The sequence below is a fragment of the Solanum stenotomum genome, chromosome 12 (assembly GCF_019186545.1).
Source record: "Solanum stenotomum isolate F172 chromosome 12, ASM1918654v1, whole genome shotgun sequence".
In the NCBI taxonomy this organism is placed as follows: Eukaryota; Viridiplantae; Streptophyta; class Magnoliopsida; order Solanales; family Solanaceae; genus Solanum; species Solanum stenotomum.
Window position 1 is genome coordinate 38,795,326 of NC_064293.1, and position 24,552 is coordinate 38,819,877.

At 31.7% G+C, this 24,552-nt stretch overlaps 1 protein-coding gene and 1 long non-coding RNA gene across 5 annotated transcripts in view; one reads left to right on the plus strand and one right to left on the minus strand.

Moving 5' to 3' along the window:
* Window positions 1-24,449, minus strand: part of LOC125848425 (deoxyhypusine synthase) — a 45,667-nt gene extending 21,218 nt beyond the window's left edge. For 2 of the 4 annotated variants that reach the window (XM_049528283.1, XM_049528282.1), the window contains exons 1-6: window positions 24,161-24,405; window positions 22,905-23,072; window positions 22,146-22,364; window positions 21,841-21,927; window positions 20,193-20,325; window positions 19,872-20,107 (exon numbers count right to left, since the gene is read on the minus strand). In XM_049528283.1, coding sequence (XP_049384240.1) covers window positions 19,872-20,107; window positions 20,193-20,325; window positions 21,841-21,927; window positions 22,146-22,364; window positions 22,905-23,072; window positions 24,161-24,367 — 1,050 coding nt within the window. In that variant the 5' untranslated portion in view covers window positions 24,368-24,405. Of the gene's footprint in view, window positions 1-18,945; window positions 19,433-19,871; window positions 20,108-20,192; window positions 20,326-21,840; window positions 21,928-22,145; window positions 22,365-22,904; window positions 23,073-24,160 lie in introns of those variants that run through there. The other 2 variants (XM_049528280.1, XM_049528287.1) reach the window with 2 other exon arrangements.
* On the plus strand, window positions 6,351-7,121 carry LOC125848430 (uncharacterized). Its single transcript, XR_007444511.1, has 3 exons — window positions 6,351-6,415; window positions 6,831-6,895; window positions 6,988-7,121. It is a non-coding gene; the product is annotated as an uncharacterized LOC125848430 (long non-coding RNA).
* Window positions 24,450-24,552: the final 103 nt, after the last annotated feature.

A 24,552-nucleotide genomic window follows, 5' to 3' on the forward strand; every position in this document is an offset into this window, starting at 1 on the left:
GGAATCTTCAAAAATCAGGTACTGGAACCCTCACAGTATCAATCTACGGATCAACAGTACGGTCCGTAGATCAATCTACAGACCGTCAATGGCCACTGTGGTTCCATCCTTGGTCAGGTTTCCCTGATTTGTCTTCCATGTCTTGCCTGCTGATTTACGGCCATCACCTACGGACCGTCAATGGACCTACGGTCCATAGATCACTTCCGTGAATGCACCTTTTTTGCATTTCTTTCAGCTGTCTCTTTACTTCCACGCCTAAACATCTTTCCTGTAAAATATGATAAAAACACATAAAAACCAATATAAAAAGGCCCTAGACACACACAACTTATAAGTGAAATGTATTAGAAATACCGTAAACCCACAGTATATCATGAGTTGTCTGAACTCTCCTGCATATCGGTGCTCAATACTACTCTCAAAATATGATACTAGCTCTTATGTTTAAAAACATACTTCTTTCTGTAATTTGAGATAATTGCTCAAAAACTTAGCTCAAAGGCTATCTTGGAAATCAAAGTTTCCTTTCTTGCTTAATTGTGAAAACGTTTACTCTTTCTGAAAACTAGCTCAAAGGCAATTTGAAAATCAAGGTTTCCTTTATTGTTTAAATGTGAAAATATTTTAAACTCTTTGGGAATACATAGTCCCCATATACTTTTGAAGAAATGAACTTCAATCCTTACTCCTTACTCTTTTACTCAACTAGAACTTTAAGTCTTAAAACAAAGTTAAAAGTATTTGCAAAAGATTTCTTGAAAGGACTCTAAGAACTTCCTAGACTTGGCTCTTAACCTTCCTTAAATTTGAATTTATAGATTCAAGGTTATGATTAATGTTTCTGGATAATTTCTAGGTGTTGAGAAGTCATTTAGAGTAGTTAGAATCAATAGGAAGTGTTAGTACACTTTAGGAGGACTTAAACGAGCTAAATGACGAAAAACGGGTGGAAAATGACGATCCGGGCACATACCTGGCGCGCCGCGCCTGCCCCAATTTACTGGGGCTCATTTCTGGCGCACTGCAGGCGCACTGCCCCAGTCCCTCTGGCGCAGATGGGGCGCTCCGCGCCAGACCCTCCCAGGTGCAATTTAACGAATGTTTCAACTCGTTCTCTAACCTTAATTCCATTAATTTTGACTCTTTTCCTCAATATCTCTTTAGATTCAGGTACCCAAAACATATACACAAGAATCTAACTCAAAGCAACTCTAATAATCAACATTAAACTCTCAAGAACTCCTCACTCTCATCCCAAATTCAAGAACGAAACTTATTCAAGAATACAACTCAAGAACATCAAATTATCAATCTTTTAAGGACGAAATACGTTGAATTAAATAAGTTTGGCGCGTAGATGAACTAACCCAATGCTATGCGATCTCACACACCTCGTAAGATTAAATCCTTATTGAAATTCACACTCAATTCCTCACGAAATTGACGAATCTTTGCTTCTTCTCCTTTTTTCTCCTCTTCTTTCCTCTTTTCTCAAAACCTTAACTCTTTTTTATGAAGCGTAAACTGAGCCAAATCGGTTTAGAGCACAACTTAATTACCAAAAACAAAATTAATTAATAGGGTAGTGAAAAGACCAAAGTACCCTTCAAAATCCGGTTTTGACTTTCCTTATCTAGACAACCCAACTTCAAATGAGCATATCTCGCTCATACAAACTCGGAATCGCACAAACTTGGCGGCGTTGGAAAGATAATTCCAAGATCTTTCCTACGGTATCTTGTAGTACACCTAACTCATCCTGAGCTAGGAGTTATGGTCATTTGAAGTTGACCCAAATCTCATACTTAGTTTTTGTCAAATTTCCAGATTTTCATTCATTCCAAAAACGACTCTTTCTAATTCGAAGTCTTTCTAGTAGCGGGGTGTTACAAAAATCCATTACTCTTAAACATTAGATCTTTACATTCAATAATAATGTATACATTATTTGTTCGAGATACACACTATAAAATTATGACACATTTTTTTTCACATATTCGTAGTACATTATTATTTGAGATATATGCACAACAAAATATACATGCTACAGAATTCATTACTCTTAAAAATTAGATCGTTACTTTAAAAATGACGTCTATATTATTTGTCTGAGATACAAATTATAAAATTAAGATACACGATAAAAACACATTTAACCTTACGTCTCATTTAATTAATATTATGATACATTTTTATCGTGTTTCTAAGATACACGAAAAAGATATTCATTATGTATCTAGGGTACATCCAACAAAATAACATCGACTAGATCGTTATAGGTTGCATTGTCTCTCAAAAGTATTTCATCAATTCTATAATTTTCGTATTCATTTCAGTGATCCATGCATCCAAATGTCTCAATAATATTGTCATTTCGTCATTTGCAAAAAAAAAACTTTGAAAATTGAAGATTCAAAGGAAGAAATCGATGAAGAAGATGAAGTTTATAATTTTAGAATTACTAATCTTTATGATTTAGATTTTTCATTAAAATTGGTAACACTTGATATGGATCCACTAAATCCGTTTTATTTGTTAATTTTCCATCATTTACTCATTTAATTAAGGAATTAAGTTACAACATTTAATTCTAATCAATTAAATCATGTATCTCATCCTTATAAGTATAATAGATACATGTAGGGGTGTACATGACCGGGTTGGTTCGGATTTTTCAAATATCAAACCAAACCATTTGTGTCAGATTTTTAAATCTATAAACCAAACCAAACCAATAAAACTCGGGTTTTTCAACCTTGGATTTTTTCGGATTTTCGGGTTTTTCCGGTAAAGTATTCATACAAACATATAATTTACTTGTACTTCAAATATTTCTTTAGTCTTACCAAAATACAACTATCTAAGGTGTTTCTTAAGAAAATAACACAAAATATGATATGAGTAATGACACTGAAATATCCAACAAAATAATAATAATAATGAAATCACGTAAAACAAGTATTGCAAATTAACAAGTCATAATGAAATGATCATAATTTAAAAGTACTAAATCATGCTAAAATAAGTTTAATAAGTATTAGTTACATGACTAAATATTAAAGGAAATTAAAATTAGATTATATATTTGAATTGTCTAAACTAATGTAAAACCAAAGAACAAATATTCAATATTATGTCATTCTTAGTGTTGAATTGATTTTCATTTTGCATTAGTATTAATTTGATTTTGATTTAAGCTTTATTATAATTACCAACATATGTGGACTATAATCTTTATTGAACCATTCAGAATTCTAAGTTTCAAACTTGAAATAATATATTAAAAGATAAAACTATGAAAAAGTATAAGAAATATTTAAAAATTATATCAAAATAAATATTTTTATGTATAAAATAAAAATTTAAAATTATATATATAATGTCGGGTTGGTTTGGTCTCGGGTTGGTTTTTTTTAGTTAAAACCAAACCAACCCAAATATAGTTGGGTTTTTTTTTTTCCAATACCAAACCAAGTCAAACCAACCACTAGTCGGGTTTTTTTCTCGGTTTGAAGTTTGGATCGGTTTTCGGTTTGATTTTGTACACCCCTAGATACATGTATCTAACGGGATACATGTATCTGATAGCCGAAAATGGTATAGAAAGTAATATTAAAAACTATCGAGATTTCTAGTAATTAGGATCAAAAGTAGTGGAATTTATGTAGTTTATCATAAAAAAATGTTTTAAATTTTATTTTATTTGAAATAGTGATACTTTAAATTCTAATTAATACGAATAGTTTATTGCGTAATTTTTGTTAAGATGAGATGTTTTATCCATGCAGAACGTCAAACGACGGGGTTTTTAAATTAAAAGTGAGAGTGCATTACACACACCATTGAGATATGTTTCTCAAACTAAAGAATAATAGTTCAAACATGAATGAAACTCATATTTTCAATAATTTAGATATGAAACTCAATAAAAAGGATATAGTTTGTATGTATTTATGACATTTAACTCTAAAAATAATAAATACATTAATTTTATATATTAGTAATATCTTACCTCTTGGATGCTGATTGGACTAGAAGGATTTGCCTTAAATACAGAGGATAATGTTTCGACTAAACGCACCCTTACATTTTCAATTCGAACGTTTCTAATTAGTCTATTTTTCTTCTCCCCACGATTCCAATATGGATTAGAAAGAGATAAATGAATAGTGTCAAAGTATGATTTACGACATGCTTCTGGATAAGAATCTAGGTTAAAAAACAAAAGTTGGGGACCAATAATTAAATTGCAAATTACAAATTAACATGTTGATGGAAAGATTCCACAAGATCATTTCAAATAAATTATAAAAAAGACAATATTAAAAATTTACCCCTTTCATTCAAAAAAGAATAACTTAGTTTGACTTGACATATAATTTAAGAAAATAAAGAAGATTTTTCAAACTTGTAATTTTAAATTAAAGTTAATGTCAATGTAGCAAAATACACTTTAATCTTGTGATCTTAAACATGTCACGTGGAAAGCTAAAATTAAAATGTTATAAAAAAGAAATGGATCATTCTTTTTTAAATAGATCAAAATAGAAAATAAGTCATTCTTTTTTAAATGGAGGAAATATACCATATAAGAAAACTTAAAAAGTACAAAAAGATGTTGTTGCAACTTGCAGCATCGTTTTATTTTTTAAATAATATAATTTAAAATAATGCTAAAAGATTTATCAAATCGTATCGATATAATATAACTTTTCAAAAATATAATATAACTTTTTAAAATAAATCGACCGATTCATATCATTAATATTATGAGTTGAGAGTTAAAATTATGTTTTCCTCTTAATTGATTGCATGAAAAAAAGTTGAAATATGCAAATATAAATTTACTCGTGCTTTTAAATTATACTTAAATGTTTTAAATAATATACTTTATTAAAAAATAATGAAAACAAAGTTTTTATATAGTAACTATTTAAATTTTAAAACGATGCTGATATGCCTTCTTTTTTCTTAATATGGAGATTTGATTTTCTTTTTAAAACTTTTAAGTTTATTATAGTGTTCTCTAGTTAGGTATCCTAATTAACTATAATATAGATTTTAAATATTAATTTTTTTATGATTTGTTTTTAAAATAATTTTGGGACCCTTAAGCTTACATGTGTAATTAATAAAGTGCACCATATAAATAATGTTAATTATGCGATTCATAAAGTTCAATTCCTTGAAATAATACAATTTTAATGAGTTTCTATTTTTTAAAACTTACTCATAATTAATAACATCGATGAAAATATTATGTATGCATATGTATTTTGTAAAAACATTTGTCAAATAAGTCTCCCTCACTACTTAAGGTAAAATCTGTTTCTAAATTGCAATTTTCGATTGTATACCTATATGTAAAAGTTCATTAATCTTTTGAACTATTGTTTATCCAAGAGTATAAGTGATCAAGCTGCGGTAGTAATACGTTGTAAGACACAAATACAAAACTGTATGAATTTTTATTCTAAATTACTGATGTAAATGCTTTTCGTAGTTTTTATAATCCTTTTATATACTCTTTGTGGATTTAAGGAGATCAAAATTAAAATTATTAAAATGGTATACAACAATTATATATATATTCACATCTTATCTAATTCATTCAACTGAAGTAACTTCCTTGTTGTCTCATATAAAGGCTTTATATTTTTTCTTAAATCGTATAATTTTTACATTGTTTTGTGGCATAAGACATGATGACATCCAATTGAACAAACGTACTCTTAAATAACTCAAGGCAATCAACAGAGATTAGAACATACATAGGAGAAACTTTAATGAGAGGTGAAATGTATTGTATAAAATTAGTTAAAGTATGTGCATGTTAGTATGGGCATCACAATATATTTCTATTATATAGACTAGATAAGAATTGCCCGTGCTAAGCACGGGCCCAATGTGTGGTTTTATTCGTGATCTAAAATTGATTAATATAAATGAGACAATCGCATATAAACACCATTATATAAAATAAATAAATAATATAGCAGTTAAACGTGTTATCTATATATTTTGTGAATGTCATTATATTGAATGTTGTTTTTAAAGTGAAATATTTACGTAGATGAACATTGTACATTTGGGAATACTAATTACATTTGCATATAACTATTTATAAATTGAACATTATACATATGGGAGTACTAATTACATTTGTATATTAACTATTTATAAATTGAACATTATACATATGGGAGTATTAATTACATTTTCATATAACTATTTATAAATCAGTTACTAATAGATATACACCAAAATTGATCAAGTGCAATCTCAAATTATTTGAGGTCAATTATGTCTCATTCATACTAAAGTTTTTTCAATAAATTTTTTTTTTNTGAAATACAAAAGTGGCGCTCTGCGTTTGAAAAGGAGCCGTTCATACCTCCTGGCATGACACCTGGTATTGTCCCTTTTAGCATCTCTGTACAGTCACTTAAAATCCAGTTCCTTTTCTTCTAGTCTTTTTCGATCTTCGTGTTTTCCCCATTGCTGCTGTATGTTTGAGAGTCATAAATCATTAAAAAAACAATAATCATATTTTAGTTCCCGCTGTCCCATTTGATAGATGATATGGTTTTGAAAGGGTCTGGAGTTATATGGGAAAGTTTGACGTGTTTGTTTAACAATAGTAGACTAGTGTGAGGCTTCCACCATCACATCACTACTTAAAGTTGAATTTTTTGAAATCCTCTGTTATTTATGAATCATGTTCAACATTTAGGGCCACCCTTTAAATGGAAAGATCTTTCATGTTAATTGTGATGGAGTGAGTTACTTTTTCCAATGAAGAGAATTAACTGTGCTCTTATTTGCAGAACCCAAGTTTGTGGTCAGTTATCTTCAGAACCTCAGATCATCTGAGGAGTCCTTGCGTGAACAGGTTTTGTTTTTTGATTATTCCTCTTCATTTGGTCATTCCTAAGATATCATTGAATTTTTTTCTAATCATTATCTCATCTTTGCAATCTGTAGTTGGAAAGAGCAAAGAAAAAGGAGGCTGCATTTATTGTAACTTTTGCCAAAAGAGAGCAGGAGATCGCAGAGTTGAAGGTAAAGTTGTCCATGGACTTCGAATGATAGATTGCATCTATTATATATTAATTTTGAACTAGCTTGTATACAATTTGTTCTTTTTTTGCGGCTATCTCAACAAAATTCAGCAGGATATTTAAACATGTTATCTTACTGTGTGGTGCAACCATGCAACAAAACTATATGAAGAGTGAACATATTGGTGGGAGCTTTTTCTAAAAATAGTAGATGTTAGTTTTCCCCCAACAATTTCATGCAGCTATTGTTGTTTGTTCCTCTTCTGTTAGATTAATCTGATATCCAGTTAACTCTACTGATGTGAAACACATTATGAGTGTTTATGAAGTATGTGGTGGAAGTGAACCAAAAACGTAGAGTTCAAATCTTAGGATAGTGCCTTCAGTAAACACTATACGGGGTCTTCTGAGGTTCAAGTGCAACGAACACAATAGACACTAAGTCTTCATCAGAATGATGAAAATTAAAGCACTTTTCACTAGCTTCTTTTTTTAAATATGAGGTGGTGTGGTATAGAAGACATTTTTGTGATACAATATGATGTCCAACCAACATTTTTAAAAGTTTTTTCATATTGTTTTTTCCCAATGTATAGTGGTTTGACTCAACTTTGAGAGATAATTGTTGATGTTTTAATATTCTTCAAGATTTTGTGTCCCTGTAACAGATTTTCTGTGAAAAAAGACTTGTCCAATTGTACTTTGTATATTAATAATGACTGCTAACTGATTTTATGTCTTCATTGAGCTCTGCTAAAGGGCCCTAAGAGATTTAGACATGACTGTACTTCTACTATGACAACACTGCTGTTTTTGTTTTTATTTGTTTTTTTTTTTTTTATAGAACATACAAAGTTTATTATGTTTGTGCAGTTTATATGTCATAGGACCGAATAGTAAGAGGTACAACTCTGAAGTAGTATAGTTTGTTTGGTCATTTTGGGTGTAGGTGCTTTGTTTGTATGAGATTGTGAATCTCCTACTTTCACATTCTGAAATTGTACAGCTGTATGTCATGATTGACAAAGAACTAACAACACATAAATGGTTACGAGATGAAGATGGAAGGAAAAGTTAATAGTATGATACATGCTATGTGATCTTTTATGATTTTGTAATTTATGTTCATTGTTTGTCCTAACTTGCTTTTGCAAGAGTTTCTTAATGCTTTGTTACTAGATCAAAAGCTCATTTATGCGGCTAGAAGGTGCATTTTACTCCGCGCTGCTGCTTTCATTTGATTCCTTTTTTCTTTTGTCTAAAGAGATGAAACAATGTAGTGTTTTTGTGGAACTTCATTGTCTAAGTTCAGTTTTATAAGTCATTATTGCTGTAGTTTTGTTTTGGATATGTGCAATGCCTATATTACTTGGGAAGCCATTCTCTAGTGTAATTAAGTACTTATGCGACCTACTTTTACATTAACGTACTGGCTTTCTGTTTTCTTGTCCACAACTTCCCCATTTTTTACATCAAATGACTGCAAAGCATCTATTACTTTAAAATATTAAATGTTACTTCATAGACTTTTGTTTTCTCATATTCTACTGATTGTTTATGGTTAATGTATATTCTTTTCAGTTACACAAAAGATATACACCAGAGCTTTCACTTTTCAACCATTATTTATTTGCATTACTGCAAAACCAGGTAATGAAATACTTCCCTAAGCCATTTCTCTATTACAATATTTTCTTAAGAACATGAATCTTATAAAAAAATTAATCTGGAATGCTATTTTCATCCTTTCTTACAAAAAATTATTAGGTGTACATATCAACAATTTTATCTAATTTCCTCTTGCATGTTTCAGAATAAAACCAAATACATAGATCACTTTGGATTTTTTATGCACATAGTGCAGCTAGGGAGATTTCTCTGGTGATAGTTTGGGTGACTTTCATTTTTTCAGTAGTTATAGTTCAGCTACTTCGACCTGTTTCGGGGTTAAAAATGAAGTAGAGGAAGGAATTCAACATGCAAATAAAGTGTTTGGTCAAAGTCTTGATTAAAGATGAAATTTACATTCATTCACATTAAGTAACAATACTGATGATCAAATTTTCCATTTTTGTAGCATGTGACATTGACAGATAGTAATAAATTGTTGATAGCATAACATTCCAAGTCAACATTTTGTCAGACTTTTCTTTAAGACAACAGTGTTACTGAGTACATTGCCCTTTTTTCTCTGTCAAATAACCCCAACTAATCATTAAGGGAGTTTGATAGTGCGGGAACTAATATACTCTCTTAATAATAGGATTTAGTTATTTGTAATTTCAACGCTTAATATCCAAAAATCAGTGTATGTATTTAGTTAAATCAGTGTTTGTATTTAGTTGTATTTTCTGCAACTATAGTACTGACATGCTTTATATTCTCTTTGTATGTGTTTTAGTTTTCTTTTTAGAATAACGTGTGTCATTTTGGTTATTGAATTTATATTGGATGCAACAAAGATGTTTCATCAGCTTCTTAAAAAGTTCTGAATACTTTTTTTCCTTTTTCTTGTAGGTCTTTAACTTCAACATAATCATCTACCATTGGATAATAACAAAGGACCACTGTCATTTGTCAACAGAGAGCAAGTTGCAGTTGCGGTGAAAACGATGGAAAGGTGACAAAAGCAGTGGAAAATGTGGACAAGGGCACAAGGCATTCTATTCTTCTCTTCGTTCTTTACTCGCTCAAACTGGCTCAGTTCTGGTAATTTTTTATTTCACTTAGTTATTGGTAACTAGAATTTGAGTATTTGACAATTTTAACTGTTACAAACTTTCTCCATTTTTATTCTATTCGAGTATTTGTGTCTGGTGTGAGCCTTTTATTTTGACAAGTTATTTGGTGTAATCTTTATTTTTTTCATTGCACTCTTTGTTGGCGATCGATCGCCTCTCTAATTGCTGAAAAAGTGTATTTTATCATGTACAACTTATATTTTGGGGTTGAATTTGGTTAAGTTCATCAACTTAAGTCAATTTTGTCATGTTTTTATGAAGCATGTACCCAATTTTATTTTTCCTTTGGTAAGTTACCTCAGCAATCATGATTAATGAAACCGCACAATAGAGATACCTAGAATATTTTTCGTTTTGATTAGTACCACGAAGATGCCTAGGCGTTTTTTGTTCTGATAACTACGTTCAATAGAACAAGTGTAAGATCATCAATGTTATGTTGAAGTGACCATCAATATTGTATGTGAGTGAATATTTTGGCCATTGAAGTCCAACACATATACAAGATTTGAGTGTCACAGAGATGCAAATGCAAATGCAAAGATGGATGTGTGGTCAAGAAAGATTAGACATATAAAGAATGACGACATTCGGCAATAGGTGTAATTACCTCATGATAGAAGGTTGCTTGAGATAGTTTGGTCATATATTCCATTGACGTCTGGATGCACCAATTTATTGGTGTGAGACCATGGTGAGTGAAGATGTCAAAAGAGGACGGGGTATACTTAAAATTACATCAAAAAAATTATCCTGAAAGACTTTCAATTTCTTGGAATCCATGCGAACTTATGAAAGATAGGGCACACGGGGAAGAAAAAGATCTCTATAAGTGATACAAATTAGTTTGGTATATGTTTTGATTGTGTTAGTACATTTATTTCAGGTGTTATGCTTTCTAGGGAATCTTGTAGCCCTATGTCAGATTTTTAGGCTATGAAAAAATATGGATACTTTTACTTCATCAAAAATATAAAATAAAAATATGGAGATTTTGCAGTGCTTTTTCTGTGTGTATAATGTTGGCCTGAAATAAATTTAAACGAAAAAAACATGATCAATGATGATTCATATAATATAAGTTGACACAACTTGTTTGGGACTGAGGTGTAGTAGTTGTTGATCAATACCACAAAGATGCCTAAAATGGTTTTTCTTGTACGGATAGTTACTACTATGTTAAAAAATTGAATGGTATGGTTTGATAGGCATAACATTGATTGAGAGACCTTTTTATTTCTTTTGGGACAAAATGTTTAGAAGGTGGTCTCATAAGTCTTTCCAATTTTATACTACAGAATCATTAAACAGTAATTTATAAATGACAAAAATAGTTAAATCCTTTTCGGGACAATGGCTAATGCTTTTTAGGGACATCACACAAAGTATAACCAGGACAATGCAGTTAGGATAAACTACCATTTTTCTATCTCTCACTCCCAGAGAGAGAGAGAAAGAGAGAGAGGAGAAAGTTATATACTTGTCATACTCAGATTAGCCAATTAAGCATCCTTAATACATCGAACACTTATTTTCCTTCCAAGCCTGAAATGAGACTGATCTGGATGAGATGAGTGATGAGTTCAATATGTTCTGTTGAAGCCTTCTGATATTTGATGTGATGAGAGAGTAGCAAACACATAATGATGAAGTATTAGCCATGAAACAACTTTTGGATTTTGTTGGTTTTGTTTTTTATGGTTACTTTTATTGATCGTTTTATTTTTTTAAGTATGAAGAGGAGGAATAAGTTCCCATGTGAATTCTCTTCATAAGAAAGCCAAAATGCACTTGGGTACTTGAGTACAAGATTGGAGAGACCGTATTTCTGATATAATAACAACATTTGTGCGTCCAACATTCTGGTATTCAACTCTATACCATCCTGCAACAAAGTGACAATTGCTTCATATCTACATATCTATCCAAATAGAGGTGTCACAACAAGTGGTGTGGTAGTTAGAATCCCTTAGAAGTAATTTCATATTTATAGTAGATTGAAGCGACAACTCTGCTACCAACAATAGCATAGCAAAATAAGCTAGATTTGCAATATATATGGTCAGATCTAGAAATAGACCTGCACCAAGGGGTAGAGAAATTAACGTAACCATGAAGATAGAGGGAGAAAAACTAAGATTCCAATAGATTAAAAGTAAATGGAACCGCTAAAGGATGACATTCTTTGATTGTGCTGGTTGGGAAACATCGATGAAAGTTGTGAATAGGTTTTGAACTCTTGCATATAAACTAATACTAACCTAAGCGACATAATTACTATTTGAAATGTGTGATTGAACATATGTTGGTCCTCTGCATATTGCCAAAATTTGATGATGATAAAATGAAGTTGTAGAAAGGATTAACTTTTCTACTTAGATATTGCTATCTTCTTCTAACTTCTGTGCACATTATTAATTAGGAGTTGCATTTGTATTTGAACTGCAATTAGCTTCGAAGCTCAATAAGAACTCCATTAAGGTAAGTACCAGGGCAGCAAAGTCGGGATTTCTAGGTTGGCATTAAGCCAAAGGGAGAGTTGTGATTATGCATCGATCATTCTAAAAAATGTACGTGTCACCTCAAAAAAACATATCTTGACACTGGAGAGAAGAGTACTGTAAGAGGGAATTGATGGAGAGCTAGATAACCAAGACCATTAGTAAGTTTTGATTCAATTAGTAGGTTAATGAGTTGGATATTGGATCTTTTCACGTTAATGCATTGACCACGTTCAAGGTTTGCTTCAACTACCTTTTTTCTTATGTTTTGGTGTTCGATTCTTCTACTTTGATAATTACATGATTTATCTTTCACATTATGACATTGAGTTTCGAAGAATGAAAAAGTAACAAAAATTGTGTTAATCGAATGGCAGTTGGACTGGTTATTATTGCCCTTTTAGTTGTATGTTTGCAATCTTACTCTTACCTCATGCTCAACAACCGAAGCACTCTTAATAAGTTGCAAAAACCCAAGAAAATTTATCTTGATAGTGTATCCTTATATTGTACGTGTGACGGCAAGACCCAAAATTTTCAAATTATATCATATACATTAGAATTATTCTCTTAATAAGTTGCAAACACCTGAGAAACGTTATCTTGATACTGAATCTTGATATTGGCAATTTGTGGTATAGCTAAATATTCAATGCCACTATCCTGATAGCTAAATTATGTCCTTTTTCCTCATATTGCTTGCCTTGGGACTTTCTGATGCGTTCAAAGATCAGAAAATGATTAAAATTCACATTGTGGTCCCCGTCTAAATCTAAATAGTTTGCAAGAGTTGCAACACCAAAAGAAACCGACATATCGTGTTATTGTGGTTAAAGAGCTATGATTTGTGATTTTACCTGTTGAAAATTGTATCTTGATTAATGTGTGTTTTACATTATTAGTATCCTGTTTGTTCAAGAGGTTGTGATATATTTAGACGAAAAGTTTCGAATTTTTTTCAGCTCTCAAAAGGAGGCCTCTGTCATTCTTTAATGTGGAGAAACGGAAGTTGTCTGAAAGCTGAACCACGTAAAAGAGTTACCAAGATGGAATTAGGCTCTCAGGACATGAGAAGCTTCAATAACTTGCTATGAAGCGGTAGCTTAAATTCAAGTTTCACATATATTGCTTAATATAAATAAAATGTATAGTTTAGATCCAAAGTATATGTGAACTTAAACATCTATTTTTTTTGCTTTTCTATTATATAGAAATGTGTATGCATTAATATATTTGTCGTATCAGCAATAAAGTTGCCCAAGTTGTAGTGAAAAAAATTAGTGGGTTGTCTGGTAATCTGCAAAATCACTTGATGTATGGTGTTTTTGGGCGACTTTAATCAAGTTGAGGTGCAAAATGCTTTTCATCTTTATAGTTGAATTGGATCTTGTTGGATTAAATTAGTTTGATTTCCTTTTGGTAAATAACATAAATATGTTATATTAAAAAAATATTTACCATTTATGATAATATAATTTTTCTAACTAAATACTTCGCAGCTATTACCATAATTGTGTAAGTGTAAGTTGCAGTGCTGTGTTGGGCCCGTGCTAAGCACGGGCATATGACTATCTAGTATATATATATATATAAAATGTACGTTCTCTGTAAAATGATGGAGATGCTAAGTGCTGAAAAGAAGTGAATTATCAAAGTTAAATAATGCATCATCAGTTCGTAAACTAATTTTTAACAAGTATAAATGGCGATAAAAGAGAAATGATATATGCTATTAATTAGGATATAAGTATAAATGAGGTGCTTCATTAACCTCATGTAATTTTAGAATATCCTAAAATGTAAAAAAAAAAAAACTATCATTTTTGTAATAAATAAAAAAGTACTTTAATTTATGAGAACCTACATATGCTCCCTCCGTTCATTTTTACTTGTCACTTATTTGTAAAATAAATTTTCATTTTTATTTTTCACTTTTGACATGTCAATAAAAGATTTTTTCCCCATGTTTTTACATTAACATTATATACTTATTTCCAAATCATCATTTAATAGGGGATGGTTTGGTAAAATACATATATCAATAATTATTTTCTTAATAGATGTGTCAAAGTCAAACTGTGACAAGTAAAAGTAAACTGAGGGAGTACTTACCGAGTAATTTTTTGTACATATCATACATAGGCAATCAGTATTTTAAATGTAGTCGAGGGCACATAGCATTAAGTAGTGGTCAACATTATAGCCTCTCATTCTAGGACTTCCTTGTGCAATCCTTTCCATTAAGGAAGAGCTCGACCCATTCATTCATTAGTATTAGTTATCATAAGGGGTATTGGTGGTTTGGTTTTGATCAATTATTGGTTAAAATTAAAATCAAACCAATTTATTCGATTTTTAAGTTTCTAAAATCTAACCAAACCACATGAAAAAAATAATCGTCAGTTTGATTATTGTCGATTTTTCTGGTTTTTTCGATTTGAAAGTAATAATTTTTTTAAGGACATACGTACATGAACAATCCACAGAAAAGCTAATGTGGATTAAATTAAGCAATTAAGTAATACAAGAGTTATTATTACATGAACAAAGTGATTCAATTAAGAGAAAGTGTGACTATCTCATATATGATGTAGGATAGGTAAAGACTAAAGTAATGGATTTTTATGGACTTGGACTTGGAGTTGTAATAGTTGGGCTAAAATTTAAGTATTGAGCTTGAGAAAATGGTAAAGTTAAAGACTTAAGTTAATCAAAAATTAATAAATAATACATAAATAATTGTAAAATTTAAATATTTAATTTCTCGGTTCGGTTATTTTTGCGGTTTGTTTAACCAAATCAAACATCGATTTTTTTAATCGGTTTAGTTCAGATTATGATTTGGTTTGATTTTTTAACCATAACCATGAACAACCCTAGTTATAATTTCATGACAATTGAATGTTGCGCTCTCTCTCTCTATATATATATTTTAATTTATATGATTTAATTTTAATTGATCTGCAATTTAAAAAAGAAAGTGTTTTTTTTTAAAAAAATGTGATTTAAAATAAGTAATTAATATTTAGGAAAAATTACTTAACTACACATATTTTCTTACACTATTTTCTATTATTCCCTACCATTTTTAAAAATTACAAAAATCCCTCTTTTTTCTCAAATTCTTTCCTTTCCAGATACATAACTTTCAATCTTCCAACTCCACTATTTGTAGATTCTTCTTTTGATCAATCAAAACCCCTTCCCAAACTGTACAAGCTTCTTCCAAAGCATACGGCTTTCTGGATGTAGATGATGATATCTATACATATGGATCTTATATATATCGTAGAATGAAGTACCACATGGGTGGATATATATATGAATCCAAATCTGCCGAATCACTCATGTTATGATCTTCTACATCCTGGGTCTTCCCATTCCGTCATCTGGCTTATGTTCTTCATGTAGCATTTTTGTTACCACGAGATATATTGGCAGCTGCCGATCATTTGATTGGACTTAAATTTGGAATGGGTGCACTTGACGATATGAATCATTTGAAAAATAAACGTATTCGTTCTGTAGTAGATCTTTTACAAGATCAATTCGGATTGGCTCTGGTTCGTTTAGAAAATGTGGTTCGGGGGACTATATGTGGAGCAATTCGGCATAAATTGATACCGACACCTCAGAATTTGGTAACCTCACCTCCATTAACAACTACTTATGAATCCTTTTTCGGTTTACACCCATTATCTCAAGTTTTGGATCGAACTAATCCATTGACCCAAATAGTTCATGGGAGAAAATTAAGTTATTTAGGCCCTAGAGGACTGACAGGCCACACTGCCAGTTTTCGGATACGAGATATCCATCCTAGTCACTATGGACGTATTTGCCCAATTGGCACATCTGAAGAAATCAACGTTGGACTTATTGGATCCTTATCAATTACCCCATTTTTCATGTCTATAATCACTCCACTATATCACCAGTTACCTTCATCACTCCTTTATTATGAATTTTAAATATTTTCTCACTCCAGTTAATGAGTTCTTTATTATTTTTCTTTCCAATTCTTTTTTTTTTACAGGAAAATCATGTGAATATTGGGGTAATTTTTCATACACAAAATAAACTACCCATACATGGACATGAAAGAACAAATATGGAGAAAATTAGGGCAAAAACGAATCATAAAAAGTGTCACTTATATAAATAGGTATGTATCATATGTTTGTTATGTATGTGCAGTACAATTTTTTAACTAAATCATTGTTTATCATATTCATAATTTTTTTTTGTATATGATACATAGCTACGTCAAATTATACGGGCATGATACATAAATACTAATTTATACTAAATGTATCGATCTCAAACCAAATAACTCGTGGGCAACAATTACATGTTTAATGTATCCCGTAACAATACAATACTTATCAATTTAAACGAGATACATAAATAGTAATGTATCATGTACTAATTTTTTAGATATGATACCCAAATTTAATATTATACTAAATGTATCAATTACATAGCAACTACCACACGTTAATGTATCGATCTCAAATCTAACATCTTATGGGCAACAATTACTTATTTAATGTATCTAGTGTAAATAAAATACTCATCAATTTAAACAAGATACATAAATAGTAATGTATCATGCACTAATTTTTTAGATATGATACGTAAATTTGAATTTATACTAAATGTATCAATTGCATAGCAATTCCCACACGGTAATGTATCAATCTCAAATCAAACATCTTATGGACAACAATTATTTATTTATTGTATCTAGTATAAATACAATATTTATCAATTTAAACAAGATACATAAATAGTAAAATGCTAAGTAGGAAAGATATTCATGATGTATCTTTTCAAATTTTTTGACAATTTTGAATCAAAATTGAAAGGATCTTCAATAAACTAGGAGAAGAATTTTGAGTCTCAAAATTTTCAACAATTTTGAATCAAAATTGAAAGGATCTTCGATGAACTGGGAGAAGAAAGAATCTTGAATCTCAAATTTTTTGACAATCTTGAATCAAAATTGAAAGGATCTTCGATGAACTTGAAGATTCAAAAGGAAATCGTTTGACCAACAGCAATTCCATCACTTTTGTATCCTTCATAACTCACCTCGCTTACCCAAAATTTCGACAAATTTTTTAATCAAATTGAAAGGTTTCTTCGTTGATGGGGGGAGCAATTTGAAATTTTGAATTTCTTCATTCTAATAGGATTTGCCTCTGTATGATTGAGAGTAAAAAAGAAACGTAAGCATAATTTATGGGATTTAATTAATTTTCATATTTTATTCCCTTTTTAGAGCAATATAAAGATTCTTTTTGTATTAGAATTAATGTATTCGGATGGTGAATTAATGTATCCGGAAGGTATAAAATTTTAAAGGATTATTGTAATTAGAAAAAGAATAGGAATAAAATGTAATTTACTCTTTACACTATTAAATTAAATATACTAATATATCGTTTCTTTTATCCGACTAATCAATTCCTAGATTTCAGTTGGACACTTGGACTGTTGGTCACCAATCAACATAAAAACACGTTTCTTAATTCTTTTGGTGATTTTCCAACCCCACCATGTGCCCACTAAGACTTGAATTAACATTAGTAAATTGATGTTGAAAAAAAACAAAAACAAGGATGAACAGCGAAAATCAAGAAAGACAAAAATTACCTATTCAAGAAATTGAAATTGATTTGAGTGGAGAGAGAGCGATTTTGAATTTCAAATTGTTAGGAAGGAATTAATTGATAAGATTGTGAGAGTGAAGTTAGGGAGAGATTAATGAAGTGAATTAAGGAAGGAAAACGTTAATTTTGGGAGTATGAAGTTAGGTATCAGAAGATTAGGATTGGGGAGTAAAATAAGGGATTTTGGTAATATTTTGAAATGGTAAGAAATAACAGAAATTATGGTAAATAAAGGTATGTAGATGGATATTTTTTCCTAATAATAATGTACATTGTCCAACCAACACAAGAATAACGTTCCCTTTTCCTTTTTCTTTTTTTGTGATTTTGCAACCACGCCATTTTTTTGTCATTTTCTTTTTGGATGTCTGTTGGTAAATTGATTATGAAAAATTTTATGTATAATTTTATATTGGAATTAAAATTTCATTATTTTACCCCCTCCCCCTCATCAATTTTCATTTAAAATATAATTTTTTTTTATTTTTTACGCCACTCCCAGGCCCCCACATCCACCCCCACGCGCCACACCCAACCAGGCCACCTCATCAATTTTTTTAAAAAAATATTTCAAATTTTAAAATTTTTATTTTTTATGCCACCTCCACCCCCGCCTCCCTCCCGTCAATTTTTTTTTTTGAATAATATTTCAATTTTTACACCATCCCTACACCCTACCCCTGCCATCCCCCCAACCTCCTCCCATCCCCCCGGATTAATTTTTTTTTATAAAAAAAATTACTTTTGAAAAATATTTCATGGTCGAAGGTCTGACCAATTCCTTAGTCAGATCTGGAAGTTGACTTTTGGTACGATCGTTAGGGTTTTGTCCTAGTTTAGGTGTCAAGATCAGATATTAGATCAATTATCGGGGTTGATTTTCGAATCAAAATTATTTTCCTAAAAAATATTTTCTAATCTCAAGCCAAAAATAAAAAAATATTTTTCATTAACCAGCCAAAAATAAATTTAAAATCCACTTGTTTTCCAAAAGCCATTTTCCTTCGTACCAAACACACCCTAAATCTCATAGTACAAGGATCCATCATCTATATGGTAAGAGGACTTGTCAGTTATCACCAACCTCCAAAACTCAAAATATGATACAACATGATTCAAAACCTATGAACATCTAAGCTCTTCACTTTAGAAGAGGAAGAGAACTAAATAACATGGTGTGAAGGGGAGAAAAATAATTAATTTGAACCATACAGGATGTCATCTAACTCGGGGTACATGAATATACCCTCCTCTCTAGTCAGTTTTCCAGAATAAATGGTGCTGCACACTAGCAAGTTGGCTTCAAAAGTACTTAGCAATTCATATGTGTCGTTGGAAGGACAGCTTCCTCAATGTTCAACTTGGCACCTTATCTGGGAGAATTCCTTACTCTTAGCTGCAAATGTCTCAGCTACTAATATAGGAAATGCAATTGTTGCATCACAATGCACCTGCATTCAACAAATCAAAAACAGTACAACAAATTAGAATCTCACATCCTTGAAGCCTATAGTCTGATAAATATATAGCAGGGATTGCAGGGACAGTAAAAGAACCAACCTTGTTCTAGAAACGATTTCTGTTGCCCTAATTTTAACCCAGATAGGAAAACATAAAAAAATTTAACTAAATAAACTATTCGTAAGGTTGAGCAAAGTGCATACTCTCTCATAAGCTTTTGACACATTTGGACTTCCCTCCTCGAGCTAAACTTTGTGATATTAACTCTTTGAGATTTTTAAATAATGAAACATCACCTCCTCTTAATCTCATGACAAATCTTTCTTCCCATCACAAACCTGCCAGATAGACCTTTTCCCCTCCATTTAATCTTCATGATAACAACAAAGGAGATGCTTGCACAAAATGTAGTAGAGGTAAGTTGTTAACCTTCACAGTCTTGGCACCGCCACGTATCTTTCCCCATGATACAGCTTCATCAGGACGGGCACCAGAGTCACTACCATCAAACTCTTGTGCAGTGTTAATGAAGACGGCAAAATCTGCACCATTGCGCATCATATTGGCATTGCAAATATGGTGCTTAGGCAGCCCTCCACCCAGTATAATCATTCCTGTCTTCCTCAAACCAGCATGGACAGCTTCACCATTCATGGCCCTAATATCTGGTTATAGAACTTAATTATGTTAGCTCTTTCATCAAACAAATTCTTGATAAGAGAAAATAATCACTTGATAAAATACTTGTACCTCCAACAACGTCTATGACTAGACCAGGATTAAGATCTGGATTATCTGGATCTCCCTTTTTGAAAGAATGGAAGTATAGCATGTCACCAAGTGATCCATCCGTCAAGCCAGGACAGAAGACAGGAATCCGGTTCTGAGAATGAAAATGAGATTTATTCTATTAGAAATTAAGTCACAATATTTCAGCAGGCAGTCTTCTGCTTGTGAAAAAACTTCACTTGGAATATCTAGAGATAAAACAGGTATTTTTACAACCTTTTTATTTTTGAGAAGGTAAAAGGATTTTCAGTTTGTCAAAACAGCACAAAGATAGATTGTTGAACAATTTACAGCAACGTCAGCCGAGTCCAAAAGCCAAAAAAAAAAAACTGAGATTAACTAGGATCACTAATTTTCCTTCCAAAAAATAAGGTTTTGTTTCAATTCATACCCCCCTTTGGAAAGAGACCTCTCCTATTCTGTTCTTCCCTACTGCACTAATGTAAAAGTTTCCTGGGTAAAAGTCGATATTTTCCAGAAAACAACAGCTAGGTGTTTCGGAAGATATCCCCAACCCAATCCCTATTATTCCCACCTGAAAGACGAAAACTATAACAAAGGTTAGTACCTTGAATTGACAAAGGTACTATTTAATTGCAAGGAAAACCTGGGAATAATGATAGAAGCTACTTTCCTGAATTTTTGTGCATTTGGCAAGCAGAAAGGATTTGATAAGAGTAAAAACTGTTAATGATGTTTTCTGCACAAAAGATATCCTCCAATTACGTATTGCAAAAATCTGCCACAATTCTGAAGTTGTATCCTCTTTTAAACTTTCTTTTTTCCCTCCTATACAATGTTGTGTTTCTTTTTCTTTCTTGAATTCAAAGGAAACAGTTCAAGGGTTTTTTTGGCGTCTAAACGAAAAAAAAATTGGGAAAAAACAGCTATGCCTCAGTCACAAACGGGATGGGGTCCGCTAGATGAATCTTCATCGTTCCAAAAAAAGAAGAAAAAGGTTTCTTCTCCTTTTATCCTTTCCTCTTGATTTCACTTGCTGATCTCAATAACGATGAATTTGCTACCATGATGCATGCAATCCATTTTCTCTCAGGTAATATCTCTTACTTTCTCATTTATCAAAATAATATCCCAATATGATTCCCACCATTTCAATTTATGTGCCTTACTTCTCGTTTTAGTTTGTCTGAAAAGAATGTCTCTTTCTATATTTAGTAAGTTTTTAACTTCAACATACCCTTAATAACACTCCCTTACATAAATGACATGACATGTTTAAGACCAGTAGACCACAAGATTCAACCGATATTTTTGGCATGATATACAAACTTTAGTTTATGACGCAAGATTCAAAAGTATTCTTTACATTCATAAACTTCGTGTCCGGTCAAACTATGCCAGTAAAATGGAATGGGGAAGTCATAATTAATAATTAATTATATATGTGGGACTAGATCATTTGGCATTCTAACTTCACCAATATAATTTCATCAAATATGGAATGGAACGGAAGTGATTAGAAATGCACCTTACAAAATGAAAAGGGGGAGAGGTAACTATTATATATGTGGGACCAGCTTTGGTGTTCTAACTTGAGTAATACAATTTCATCAAATATGTAATGAAAGGAAAGTGATTAGAAATGTACCTTGTAAGCCCAATACAAGTATGAGGTTTCATCATCAATTTCTTTACCCAGGCGAGCAATGACTTTAGATGGTGTCCATAGAACCTTCTGTAGTACAAAAAGAAGATAAAACGGTCAAATCATCACAAGCCAAAGCTAAGATAAGTATTATCATATTTGAAAGAATAGCACGAACACAATGACCCAAGTAAAAAATCCATTTGTATTTGAAAGTAATTCCCAAATACAGAATGAATATTAAAGCTTCAGCTAATATTAAACAAGTCATGGGAGGATCTAACACCGAACTAGACAAGAGTAGATACCTCATTAATCTGCTCCTCATACATTTGATCAAAAATTGGGATGATCCAATTCTCAAATTTGCAGTAGTTGTCATTAGGAACCAATAAGTTACCAATACGGTTCAATCCTTTCGATCGTAGAGCAGCTCCAGGTAAAGAGAAGTCCCCCTTGTAGGTTGGTGCGAGGCACTTTATGAGATCCTCTTCAATACCACCAGCTGTAGTAACCACAACATCAACCTGCAGGGAGGGAAGACAATTTGCTAAGGTCCAAGACGCAATAAATAATATAAAATTCTTCCCTATGGTAACAACAATTTCATTAGACCAATGCTAACCATGACAGCTAAAACCTAAGATACGGAGATAGTAATTTTCTACCATAACATTTAGTACTTGTGTGGCAGAGAGAAGGATGAGGAATTCTAGTTTGCTTAACCAATAAATTAGAGAGACAAGGAAAGAGTGGAACATGATAAATAATGTCAAAAGCCTTGATCTTCAATTAATACAAACCAAACATAACAGTGATTCAGTGCTTGACATAATAAATCATATGAAAGAGTATTGAGGTTGAATAAGAGGATGTCATAGTATTAGTGTGGTAACTATAGCTTTAGAGTGTAGAAGGGAGAGGACATAAAAAAAATTGAGAATATATATTAAGATTATCTCATATAAAAGTAGCCCACAGGGTCACAAACTTAATGGTACAACACAGTCAGACTTAAAAGTTAGTAGAACAGAAACGACTGGGACTGTTACTTAAATGCTACTCACCATTCGGTGCTGAACAAGGTAGCGGACAGTGTCTCTAACACCAGAAGAAACAAGGTTTGAAGTGAACCCCAAAAAGATTTTGCAGGTTACCGACTCTCTGTATGCAACATCTCTTTCTTCTTCGCTGCAATCCTCCGTGGGCAGCTCATGTGAAAGCCTCCAATCTAGCTTCAAACCCATCACACCCCCAAACAAAAACACAAATTTCAAACTTCTAGAATCAATTTAAGAACTTTAAAACTAGTTCAAAAACTTCAAGTGTATGAAAGAAGGTAACCTGTTAATAAAAAATCAAACCATTTTTAAGAGGCACATCATCAACTGTAAAAAGAATGGTGAGGTTTGACGTGTGAGGGTGGACAGAATCTTCCGAAGTAAATTCAGATACTAATTGAATTGAAATAAGTCTTACATACTTCCAATATGCATACAAGAACCATGAATCATACTATCTATACCCACCCAATTCCAACTTAATTAGCATTCTTTCTATTTTAGGAATAATTCTTTTAACATATTTTGCCTACAAAACTATTCTACCAACTCTAAATTTTTAACTTTCTTCCTCCCACTGCTACTTACTATATTTTATGACTTCCAAAACATGACTGATATTTATCAACTCCTTTACATTCTCTCAAAGCGGAATGCCTTATGTGTCTGTACAGTTGGGTTAATTTGTCCTATGTAGATTCCCTGGATAGTTTTTCAAATTTTGTTGGCTCCTTAGTTTTAGCATAATTGTACTTGAGCCAGCAGACCAACTGTTTTTGCCTCTACTTTTGTAACTAATTTGCATCTTCTTGATGCCTTCAATGGAACATTTACTTCATCAAAAAAAAAAAAACATGACTGATATTATTTCATATCTATACAACTTTCATGATCTTTTAGAATCCAAATTATTTACAACATATTAAAACTTCAATGTGATATTTTCTCTAGCGAACTAATTTTTCTACCAAGACCTTTTTTCCACTATGACTAATGACATACTAATATATATGTCAAGCTAACATCTTAAACTCTGTTTCCAGTCATATAAAATGGGAAGGGGAGAGTAGTTGAAACCCAAATATTGTTAGTGTAAAGCAATTAACTTTATTCCTAAGCCCAAAAAATATGCGAATGGATGAAAAAATTCAATATCATCGGATCTAAGTTAACTGGAAAAAAATCTTGATACTGAAATATGAGAATTTGCATAAAGCAACAAACTTTTTTAGGGTAAGTTAAAGAAAGAAGTGAAATCTGACCATTTGATTAACAATTTCAATGGCGTCACCAAGATTAGAAGCTTGGAAACCAGTGGAAACCATGGACTTGATAAGCTCAGCATAGTTGACGCCTTTATTGAAGTCGTAGCCCTCGATTTTTGTGCAAGAGCCTTCTAGATTTTCGGATTCTTTGAAAACTACCGATCTTACTGAGCCCATGATATTGTCCTTCAGAGCCTCTCCCATTATTGCAGACCAAGATTATGTACGGAACACCACTGCCGCCGCGATTTTATGCGTTTTTAAAACGCGAGTTTATGTAATGAATGGGTTTCTTAAAAACGGGCCGGTTTCTGTTCATTTTGCTAGAGGCCCAGGCCCACATTTTTTGTTGAAGGGTGTTAAATATAGCCCAAGAATTGATTTTAGCT